The 12,623-nt window shown below is 42.2% G+C and overlaps 1 protein-coding gene across 1 annotated transcript in view; it reads right to left on the bottom strand.

Moving 5' to 3' along the window:
• Positions 1–490: 490 nt before the first annotated feature.
• Positions 491–12,623, bottom strand: part of KAZALD1 (Kazal type serine peptidase inhibitor domain 1) — a 42,679-nt gene continuing 30,546 nt past the window's right edge. Inside the window, exons 4-5 of the mRNA XM_066600939.1 lie at positions 4,078–4,225; positions 491–960 (exon numbers count right to left, since the gene is read on the bottom strand). Coding sequence (XP_066457036.1) covers positions 869–960; positions 4,078–4,225 — 240 coding nt within the window. The 3' untranslated portion in view covers positions 491–868. The remainder of the gene's footprint in view (positions 961–4,077; positions 4,226–12,623) is intronic.

Genomic DNA, 12,623 nt, shown 5'->3' with positions numbered 1-12,623 from the left:
ATGACGGGGTTGCTGCCCAGTCAGAGATTCAGGGTTTGGGAGGGCACTTAATAGGAGCTCTATTACTACAGGGGCCACTTAGAGGGACGCTATTACCACTGATGCCACAAAAGGGGCAATGTTACTTCTGGGTCCACTAAAGAGGGCACTGATGATACTGAATCCACTATAGGGGCATTATTGTTACTAGGGGCATTAAAGAGAGCACTGTTACTACTGGGGTCACTGGAATAACATAGGTAAAAACATGCCCTTTGCCACATCTCTAAACTACGCTCCTTCTTACCTTGGCCGGTATTTTTGGGTGACCAATGTGGCAACCATAGGCACACCTCACGTTACCAAGTGCTCCATTCCCTTCCAAGCTATATTCTGTCTAGAATTATACTTCAAGGTGTGACATCTCCTTCCGAAGATGATGGGTTGTACACATAGTCACATTAGTTATCACATCAGTTTGCCGAAAGTACAAACTGCACAAACACTGTGGTTTAGACGGAATATTCAGTGGTAAATAATATATAATGATCACTACAGACAATATACAGACATAGCCAACAATAAAAAAAAGTTTGAAATTCTTTCCCAGTCTGTATGTACAAATAGCACTTAAACATGTGTCCATTCCAGTCTCATTATAGAAGAAAAAAATCATTGCACTATTAATACTGAAAAAAATTCAAATTTCTTCAAAATTTCTACGAAGAAAAATTCTACTCTACAAAAGCTTTCCAAGGCGGGTCGAGAAATATAAAGTGCTTTCAATTTGTCCCTTGTCGTAACATACACTTTCTTCATGGATTCCTTCCATTGTAAGGATGGGGTTTCTTATTCATAGCAGATTACTGTGTCCATGGTACTATGGAATTCAGTAATAATCCGAATCCTCACCGTCAGCATCGTATTCTTGTAACTGGTTTCGGAATTTTGGCAGAGTCAGTCCAGTCATGTTCAGTTGATCTGAAGAATTGAAAGAGCAGACACCGCGTTTTAATAAGTGTGAAGTATTTTCTTTTCCTACCAGTAAAATGTACACAGTCTGAAGAGAATATAAAAAAATCACATAAAACACAGGGAGCGTAATGGAGAAAATGTTTTCCATATTCATCTTCTTACACAATATGCTGCCGAAGCAAAAAATAAATCTCAAATCACAGGAATTTTTAACTAATTTGATTACTACTGATTTCTTGGGTTTGATAAAACAGTACAAAGCCCCACTGTCACGAGACACAGGAACATTTATCAAGGTGAACTATTCCTACCAAAAGTAATTAGACACCTGTTAGGGATTTTACGGATAATGTGGATCAACTGTGTTGCCCAACCAGTAGATGGATCAGACTGGCAGGGCTGACAGACGACTCTGGAAACCCGGATGCTCACCCTGACAAGGGCGACCCTGCGCGGGACCCTGGGTGCTGATTAAGGCCTCGGTCACACGACCGTTTTTTGGTCCGATCTGCAGACGCGCTTGCGATCTGCAGATCTATAGATCAAATGCATCCCAATGGGATCAGTCACATGTCCGCTTTTTATGCAGATGTGCGATCAATTATAGGACACAACGATTCGCAGAACGCGCCTATCTGCGTTCTGCACATCGCTGTGTTCTATATATGCGCTCAATGGGGCCGGTGGCAGCACCGACCCCATTGAGAACATATACATAAAGATCTTTCTTCTCTGCCACAGCTGTTACAGCTGTGGCAGAGAAGAACGATGTTCGCCCATTGAATTCAATGGAGCCGGTAATACAGCCGGCTCCATTGAAAGCAATGGGCTGCCGGCAAGCGCTGGATGAATTTTCAGGGAAGGGCTTAAAATATAAGCCCTTCCCTGAAAAGCATCCTGAAAATGTGTAAAAAAAAAAAAGTATACTCACCTTTTCCCTGCAGCCGGAGTTCAGCCGCGTCCGGCCGGCAGTTCTCCTGAACTGCTCTGTGTAGTATTCAGCAGCCGGGGATTTAAAATCCCCGCCTGCTGAATAGGCTGCCTCTGATTGGTCACAGCCCTCACCAATCAGGGGCAGCTCTCACTCACCCATTCATAAATTCATGAATGGGTGAGTGAGTGCTGCCTCTGATTGGCTGAGCGCAGGGACCAATCAGAGGCAGCTCTCAGCTATTGAATAGCGGGCAGTGCGGGGCGGTTTCACTGAAAACGCTGCTAGGTGCAGCTTTTTCAGCGAATCGTCGGCCCCGGTCACGCGATTTGCGGATGCGCATCCGTTATGCGATCCGCAAATCGCGGGAAAAAACGCCCGTGTGACCGAGGCCTTACCCTGTTAGGACTAATCACCAGGAAGCCATGAACTGGATAACACCAAGCCGTATGAAGATTCTAGAAGTGAGCAAGCAAGTTCAGATCTCAACTGGAAGTACCAAACTGACAGCAGACAAAGCACCAACTGGAAACAGAGGAACAGCAGGAGTGACTGCGACATGCGCATTCATGAGAGAACTCATACAATAACACTGTAGCACAGGCTGTGAAGTCTGAGGCATCTATATAGTGGTGAATAGATGGCAAACAATCTGCAGCTGGGTGGGAGAGGCAGAACCAATTTAATCATGGATGTGCTGGAAAAAGGCAATCAGAGATTCAGAGAGCGACGCCCACGTCTGCCAGACCTAACAACACCTTTATTTACCTATGATAATACTTAGTGAGGCCTCCTTCTATCCTATTGAGATTGGATATTATCCATGGCATACTTTCTACTAATGTCTGATACACTTTAGCTGGTATTACCCTCCATTCTTCCTGCAAATGTCTGGTGAGTTCTCTCAAAGAAGATGCATTGGCCTGTCTACAATAGTGTAACGAGCATCGTCACTGTATGGTTGAGGGATGGAAGAACGTTATATGGAGTGATAAATCATGCTACTTTATCTTCAAATCAGATGGACATACCTGGGTGTGGAGGATGTCTGGGGAATGCCTTTTACCGGAGTGTGGTGTGCCAACAGTTAAGTACGGCGGTGGTTCTGTTATGGTCTGAGGATGTTTTATGTAGTAAAGTCTTGCTCCGTTGGATGTAGTGACAAAAACCATGAACATGGTGGTGTACCCTGACATTCTAGACAATAACGTGCTGCTGACAATGTGACAATGCACCTTGTCACAAATCCAATTCTGTTTTACATTGGATGTTCTACAATTGGACTGGCTGCACAGAGACCCGACCTGAATCCTACTGAACATCTTTGGGATGAACTGGAATGTTGGGTCAGGAAAAATAATCAGCGTCCATTTCTTTTAAGAGAACTTGCCAGATATTTGTAGAACGAATGGAGAGAAATACCATCTAAAGTGTATCAGATGTTAGTAGAAAGTATGCAGTGGAGAGTATTTAATATCATTTGACCTTCAAGGAGGCCCCACTGTATTAACATATAGAAACAAAGTCTACTTTTGATTCTTGCTCAGGTGTCCAATTACTTTGGGTAGGATAGTGTATTTGCCTCCCTACAGGAATTCCCACTATATAGCTCTAAAAAAGACAGTCCGGCATACAACTGAAAAGGACATTTGCGAAGACAGACGAGGCAGTCCCTACCATGTGCCTCTAAGATGTCCTTTTCAGCTGGATGCTAACCACTGTTAATCGAGGAGTTGAGTAGTAAGAATTCATAGCACTATATTAGGCTGACCAGCTGTAGGCATCTTCTACGTGCCTTTGCTTGAAATGTCTCTGCATTATCCTTACATCAAAACACTGTAAGAAATGCCATGACCCAATGAAATCCACTATAAATCATTAAGGGCCCTTTGTGAGCCGGTGGTAACTGTCATACGACGAATCCAGCAAAGCATTGTGAATTTAATGCGAACACTGCCTGCAATATCAAGCTGGGCTGATGCAATGTGTATGGAGCTGTTGGCTTCTAGCTCCCTACACAATAACCATGTTCTGGAGAATGGCTAATTGCCGAGGTCTCCATTGATCAACTATTGATGACCTAATCTGAAGAGTGGTCAACAGTTGTTCGTACTTGGACAATTCGTTCAAGACCTGTGCATGAAATGTTGGTCTTAGTAAATTCACTACATTGCTATATTCTACACACATACCTGGAGTAAGCACCATGAGGGTGGCTCCTGCAACAACTTCACCAATCTTGTTCCTGGCAAAGCAACGGTATATCCCCTCATCTGTAACACGGACTGATTGTATCTGAAGCCAGCCAGTCACTTCATACTTCAGGGGGCCTCCTCTAAACTAGAAATGGAATGAAAAGAATATAGATAAGTTAAAATAGAGAAATTAAAAGACATTTGCCAAAATGTTATTCAAATCAGTGTTCTCTAAAGCATAGTCAAACGACAAGGATAGACGTGGCATAGCCACTGAGCTACTGTTTCTTAAAGGGGTTGTCATGAAGACTTATCTCTATTGAATCTTGATTGGCCCTCTATGAGACAGAACAGAGAGCAGTTTGGTAAAAGTAGCTCCTGCTCTAAGTTGGCTTATTCATTCATTACATGGGCAACCATTCATTTAAGTGTCCGCTGTGTGATGTTACATTTCTCCTGCAGTGGAAATGTTTGGCCATAAGCAGTGACTACATTGATAACAGTTGGTCACTTTATTGGCTTCTCTCTGGCATCCAACCATGATACCATACATGCGATGCCAGAACTGACGACTACTTTATACAATGTAAAACTAAAAAAGCATACCACTAGAATGTTCCTTTAAATTATAATCTAAATAGGTAATATACACTGAATGGTCACTTTATTAAAGTGCTTCCCTGTATGGAAACTAGACCCGTGAGCTGGGAGTGCAGCATAAAATCAAGTAAGCTCTCCATGGATCAGTTTCAGTGAGAATTGTGTGATCTGAGTGACTTTAAGTAGGGTCTGGTCATTGGTGCTTGACTAACCAGGGCCAGTATTTGAACATCTGCCAACTTTGTGGGGTTTTCTCATGCAATGGCATTGAGAGTATACCAAGAATGGTGTGATCAAGGTAAACATCTAGTGAAAGGGGATCCAATGGATGTAAACAAATCGTCCCTGAAAGGTGTCAAGAATCATTCTGATGAACAGGAGCTGCCCAGTCAAGCAAAATATAATGCTGGTGGTCCAACTAACAAGTCCAAATGCACAACTTGATGGGCTATAACAGTAGCTGACCAGTACTTAGGCCATAGCTGTGTAAGGGAAACAGAAAAGCGAGACTCAAGTGTGCAAAAGAGCAAACATTGGATCACTGAATGGTGGAATAACATCACCTGCTCAGAGGAAGCCAGATAGGAGGATCAGAATTTGGTACAAGCAGCATGAATTGATGAACCCTTCCTGTCAGGTATTCAGAGCATGTCAGCACCTCCATCTAAATTTGTGGCAACTACAAGAAGCTATTTTGTCTGCATGGGCCAATATTCCTGCAGATCAATTTTAATACATATTGGAATCTATGCCATGATGAATTGCTGAGGTTCTGAAGGTCAAAGGAGGTCCAACGTGCTGCTAGAGTTGTTAAATATCCAATGTGAATTCAGGTTTTAAAATTCAGAAAATAACAGTATTCTGCATAAATGAAGGCTTGGCAGCCTGTTGGCTTCTCACTTGGCCCTTCTCATGTAAATCTCTTACTTGGCATCAGGTTTAGGTCAATGAATCAAAGCTTGTGATTTTAACTTACAAATAAGTTTTCATGCAGAACTTAATAAGAGCTTCATGAAAATGTGCTTTGCTGTTTCCACTACATTTGGTTCTGTGACAAGTTCCCTCAATTCAACATTAAACTGTCTTGATGATTAAACTCCAGACATTTAAATATACAGACTGAGAACATATGTTGGGACTACACAACTTACATTATAGTACAGTCAGTAAATGACCTTCATCGCTAGTTATAATTAAAAGTATGCAACTGCGTAGCTGAAAGTTTTAGGGACTGTATAAGAGTGGGAGTCCCTCTCAAGGATAGTTGCAGAGAGATCAGCCTACAGCACGAAGGGTTAACGATATAAATTTCTACTGAAGTTATAAACTGTACATAAAATTCCCACAATGGGAATGTCTTTAGGCCTTTCAGCCCTTAAAGGGACAGTACTTAGTCTTTGGGATACTTGGCCTCTTGGGACATGTCCCATACAGTTCTGTAGAAATAATTGAAATCTTCTCCACAGAAGAGGAACACAATTAATTCAATATTTTTGTGCGATGGTTCTTAAACTGGCTTACTCAATGCACAGCTTGCGCACTTCCTTAGTACTCCAGATATCAGTTACTTTCTAGTCCCCACTATCTCCAGCCAACAGCCCGAAGCTCGGGTACAATCTTGATGTTCCTCAGCCTCTCTCGTTAGCTCCGGCCCTCTAGCAGTCACAATTTAAGGGTGACTGAACGATTTTCAGCTATAGTTGTCCTATATAAAAACAAGACCCGACCAGGTACTAAGCAAGAAATCTAGCTCAGTGGAACAAAGTGACTAGAAAGGGATTTCATGCTCAGTGTAAACAGGCAGTCTCTCATCTTTGATGGACTGCCTGTTCACAGTGAATGGAGGTAGGTGGCCAGAAGAGATCCTCAGTGCACTCTGCCTCCATTCACTGAACAACCATTGCTCCTGTTTGAAAGAACAAGAGCAATCATAGCCAAGGGCTCCTCACATAGCAATGGGTAATACAGAACATAATCAATATGTCCTATCATTTGCCCATTACACTTAGGGAGTCAATATGCCCATCATTATTAACCCTTTCCAATTCACTGTCTGACGTCTAAAGACATTCTGATTGAAGGCTGTACAGCTGTTGGAAGACGTCCGGCAGGAAATTCTTACTGTAGATTACTGGCCGCTCTGTTGTCAGGGGCCTCTCCAGCATGTCCCATACTGCAGTACTGGCTCTAGCCAGCAGATGGCACCATTGTATAATGGCAGAAAGAGAAAGCCCCCTAGGAAACCCTAAATCCAAAATTGGATTGCAAAAGGTTAATGTGATAAAATGTATGATCTTTGTTTTCTATCCTTTCAGTGAGAAGAAATGTCAACATATTAAGGGATGGAGCTCGAAAGTTACAAAAGTTCATAAAGTTTAAAACCCTTTGAGTGGTCTGATCCTGTATTCATATGCTACTCCATTCCATCTGCCCCTCTTCATTCTCACCTAGAGAGATTAGGAGAGGGAACAGATGAACAGAAGTAAAAACCCCATGTACAATAGGGAAAGGTCATCTGAACCCACCAATTTTGATGAGGATGGCCAACAATCACATATGAATGGCATCCTCTCGACTTTACCCTTTCAGATGATGTGGACACAATGTGAATGCCTCATTCTTTTGCTCTCCCTGGGGAGCTGTCTGGCAGCAGCTTTCTCTACTGTGACCATGAAAAATACAAGGAACACTCAGCCAAACTGAGCATCTCTGTGTATGTGGGAGTCGGAAGAAAGAGTTGTTGGCTGAACAAGCTGTTTTATTGTTTTATAGGGAGTTCTACAACAAGAATAAATGGGTTCACATATACATAGGCCAAATATTACATCAAGTTTACTTAAAGTGATAGAAGTAGATATACATGCAAAATATCACAAGACATCCAAGATATCAGGAAAGATATTATGGTGCAAGACATGTAAGATCAAACGATACAAATAGTGTATCAACAACATATGGAAATGCAACAATATTATACTTAGCATCCATGGTACATGGCAAATCAATCCGGGGGGTAGGTGTCAATGTTTACCAGCCCCCCAAGAATAGACTTCACCAACATCATTCCATGGTAGACTCTCCCTACCTTTGTCTGCCGTGAACTTATAAACCATGGATGATGCTACGTGATATTTCAATGAGACGTTTTATTACCATTCTGTCAAGCTTATAAGGAGACGATGCTTTCTTCTAATCTTTTAGAGGGGCATTGCACAGGTCAGAATATTTTACATTCCCTAAGGGCTTGTTCACAAGGACATATTTGCGCAGTGTACTATGTGCATAATTTTCAAGCACGAAATACCCAGTGCATAGAACCCATTGACTGCAATGAGTTCATTCAGGTGTGTAAATACAGAATTCAATTTAAACTCGCTACCCTCATCCACAAAGCCCTCCACAGTGCAGCGCCCCTGTATATTACCTCCCTCATCTCAATCCATCACCCAGCCCGGGCTCTCCGCTCTGCTAATGAAACCAGACTGAGCGCCCTTTTAATTCGAACTTCTCATTCCTGCCTCCAAGACTTCTCCAGGGCAGCACCGGTCCTCTGGAACGCATTACCAAAGGCTACCCAAGCAATGTAGGACTCACAGAACTTCAGGCGTGCTCTAAAAATGTACCTCTTCAGGGAGGCATACCGCATTCCCTAAACAAACCCCTCTGTACTCCGCCTGATAACATGCTCCCTGACCTACTGACTGCAATCCCTGCTAGCCATCATAAACCGCTCCCGCAGTCATACTGATTCTGCTGTCACACGGCTAAATGTCTGACCATTGTCTGAGTATAGCATCCCTCACTCTCCACCTCGCCATACCGTGCACATCTCCAGCCCCTTTACCTTCTGTATCACCCCACTATTCGTAGTATGTAAGCTCGTTGGAGCAGGACCCTCACCCCTATTGTTTCCATCAACTGATTACTACATGTAACCGTGGTTCTGTAATATTTGCATTTTTTGTCTTTCTGTATTCCCCCTGTCTATGTAAGCGCTGCGGAATATGTTGGTGCTATACAAATAAAGAGTCAAAAAAGGCGCAGCATGTCCTATTTTGGTATGTATTATGCACCAAAATAGGCCATTGAAGAGAATGGACCTGCACAAATATGCCGTGAAACAAAACAATGGTCCCTTCTCCATTTTTTTTTGTTTGTGTAAACATGCACACATAAACCCATAGAAATGACCAAAATTCACAGGGAATTGCAATTTTTTGTCACAGAAATGGCAGCATATTACGCAGCCGGAACCCGTATATGCCCACGTGACCAGACCTAAGGAATGCAAGCCGTGTTTAACTAAACTGGCTATACATCGATGCCAGATTAAACCGCGGGTCTCAAAAGCATGTGCAAACAGGTGTGTGTGCAGTGTGCATGTCCTTAAAGGAGTAGTCTGCCTGCAAATTATGGATGGCCTGTCAGGATAATTCATCAATGGTAGATTGGCAGCTGTTTGTTGTCCAAGCCAACTACTAATCAGCTGTTTGCCAGGCTGGCACACTCCTGTACTGAACTGAATTCTGCAGGAAGCAGACAGTAAAGTCGTTACTGTAGTGAGCAGGCTTGGTATTACAGGCATTCAGCCAACCGCTACTAAAGTTGTATGACCAACTTAATACATGACTGTTGAATCTTACTACAGGCAGGGTTTGTTTTATGTGCATGGCCATATTATCAGTCTGCTAGTTATAGAACAGCACCGTATTGATGTCTATAGGCTTATGTCGTTCTTTTGTACACCTCTAATTTCATGTGGAGGTTTTTCGTCTTATTTTTGTTCATTGTGTCATGTTCTCAGGTGTTGAATTAAAGCAATGGCATCTCATGTAGTCTGGAACCACAGAGCCTCTGTGTGCCATAATGCAGGCTTCATAGAATGGTAGAGTTGGAAGGAACCTCCAGGGTCATCGGGTCCAACCCCCTGCTCAATGCAGGATTCACTAAATCATCCAAGGCAGATGTCTGGCTAGCCTCTGTTTGAAAACTTCCATTGAGGGAGAACTCAGCACCTCCTGTGGTAACCTGTTCCACTCAATGATCACCCTCACTGTCAGAAAGTTTTTTCTAATATCTAATTTGTGTCTCCTCCTGTATGAATCATGAGGGCTTAGACTGTAGTCTATATGGCATAGTTCAAGTTTTCGTGTATCTCCAGTGGTTCCATTTCAAATCAATGGAGTGGTAATGCACATGTGCAACCACAATACCCACACTTCAAGAGATGGCAGGGCCCTGTTCCCAGGATCAATGGAGGCTCAAGTGGTCAGAGCCCCACTGATCGGAAAATAATTCGCTATTAGGTAGATAAGGAATAGCTTTCCATCATGGCACAACCCCTTTAATTTTTTTTAATCTTTGATGGACTATTCAAAAAGCAATCAGTCAAAAGTAATCATATCCTTTATGGTTTTCGCATATAGCGAGTTCCTGCATAATTTACCATTAACAGTGGAGGATTGACAGTCACGAACTGAGTTATCTGCTTTCAGACGAGAATTAAGTTTGACATATTTGATTTTTTTCCCTGGTTTTCATTGTTTTACCCCTGAAATATGTAACACCAGACTTGTCCGATCATACAATTTATCTATTTCTATAGTCTGAGTTGCATTTGTATGTTAATTGGGGATTGGTACAATTTCTCTATGGCAATCCTTGTGTGTAAAGACAGGTGTAGGCAACATGGGCAGCTATTAAATACTGCTTCATTCACCATTGTGCATGTTGCTTCTCAAAGTTCATTGACTGCAGTATACTTCTATGAAAAAGACTACATATGATTTAGAGAAGACTTTAGAGAAGAGCAACAGCAAGATGAATGAATATGAATGGGTCATCTGGACAGCCCCTGCCACAGCTGCAGACAACATGCTGACTTGAGTCTTCATGAAGATGTGCCTGGAATGGACTGATAGGCTCCAACATGCTGCAAGATTATGTGGAATCCAAGGAGATTAAAAAAAAGGAAATGGAAAAGTTTTCCTTCTATACTTGATCCTGAAAAGATCAGCTCACCAGCGTGTGTACTGTCCCATAATCTTATGTAGACATACTGGTAGCTGGCATTCAGACATACAGAAACAGGTGAAAAATCCAGGCATTCTATAAAAAATGTCCCAAATATTTACAAATGTTTATTACCAGCACATACTTCTTTAAGAGTAGTAGTGATTTGCTCTTACGCGTTTCGAGCCACATATGGCTGTAATTGGTGGATTTTGTTTTTATGCAAAGAGGATTTCTTGTATCAACTCTCTAGTTCCAGAAAAAGCAAGATGGCTGCACAGGTTCTGTGACTACCTGGTGTACACTGTGCATTGTAGTCCAAGGCACTATGTAAGTGATTGCAGGTTTGAGGCTTTCTACAGTATCTCAGTCTGTCAATAAAGTTCAAGACTCCATATGAATGTTTTTTAATCAAAGTCCTTGCCGGTTGACTGGAATCAGCAATAAGCGATAATTGTCACTCTAAACTGTCTATAGGTCCACTAGCAGAGAATACCTGTAGCGACTCTATGTCCAGATGACGGGGGATAACTCTCTTCCAAGCCCGCTGAGGTGGGTTCAGCATTGTCGGACAGGAGGGAATTGAGGAATCATTTGGAGCTGACTTCACTATCCGCCACTCCTTTTCCTTTTTACCGAAGGAAAACTGCTCATAGGACAATTGCTACAACCCTGTAGCACAAACCAGGAGAAACTCCCTTTCTCCTCTGTCCACAGCAAAGAAAACAGCATCATACTATTGATAAACAGCGATACACCATACCCACCGTCCCCCCTTACAACTACATGCTGCTCTGATTGGTCAACGCTGCTCACATGAGCACAGCTGGCCAGTCCGAAAAGGGTGCAGTGTCTTAGACTACCAATGCACAGGTAGTCAGAGAAGTGGTGCAGTCATCTTGGTTTTTCCAGGAGGGTTGACTGGACTGCATATTTTGTAAAAGTCAAGTTCACCAGCGTAATCCTTACATCTGGTTCCATATCTATGATTTCACCATATTTCCAGTCATCGTCACACCTCCTAACATTTGCATATCAAACCATGGGACATTTCGAACTATGGAACTATTAGAAGGTACTCTACCTTAATATTCTATTTAGGACATGTTTCAGCTGTAGTAGCTTATTGCTCATGCCAGGAGAGATTATGAAGAAACCAATTCCTACATTTCAACTTTCCGTTTACAGTTTAAATTTTATCACTTCACTCATTTTCTTTAGTGGTGTCACTCTTCCAATTATTAAAGCATTACCTGGTAGGAAATTTCTTATTACAAGGTCAGATCATAATACCATACACAAATACAAAAACTTTTACCCCAAAAATCAAAAAACTACATTGAGCCTAGAAGCCAAGGCAATAAATTCATCTCGAGTTTCACAAAATCAAATAGGGTAAGTCTAAACTAATTTTTTGGCAAAAATTGTGGGAATATTGAATTTCCCATAATGCCTGCTGTAGGGTTCAGCGTGCAGCCAATCAGTAGTCAGGGTGCATTGCTGATGTCACTAAATGTGTCTTCCATCTTGCATATGGGTAGTAGTTTCAATGGATGCTTATATCACATGACCTAACCATTTATAACATAGACGGCCATTTTACAGTTGAGCATAGGACAGATAAGCTGCATCATGTTTATATTCCTATAAAACATGTGGTCTGTTGTTAGGGACAGATATTCTGCAGTTGATATATTGCTGCTGGATGTGAAAGCTTGTATACCATCAGAGGGTGTAAATGGGCTTCTATTGGAGCGAGCAGAGAAAGAAGCTGCATCACATTTAGATGCCTATATGAAATGTGGCTGTACATTGGGAGAGGGTATATTTCTGCTGCTGTAAATGTATATAGCAGCAAAGCAGACAGACAAACTATGCTTTGGCGTGGGGCATATTGCAGTTCTCTGTTTGTGGCCTCAGACATTGTTCAA

The sequence above is a fragment of the Eleutherodactylus coqui genome, chromosome 4, assembly GCF_035609145.1.
Source record: "Eleutherodactylus coqui strain aEleCoq1 chromosome 4, aEleCoq1.hap1, whole genome shotgun sequence".
NCBI lineage: Eukaryota > Metazoa > Chordata > Amphibia > Anura > Eleutherodactylidae > Eleutherodactylus > Eleutherodactylus coqui.
This window is presented reverse-complemented; position numbering and strand designations above follow the sequence as displayed.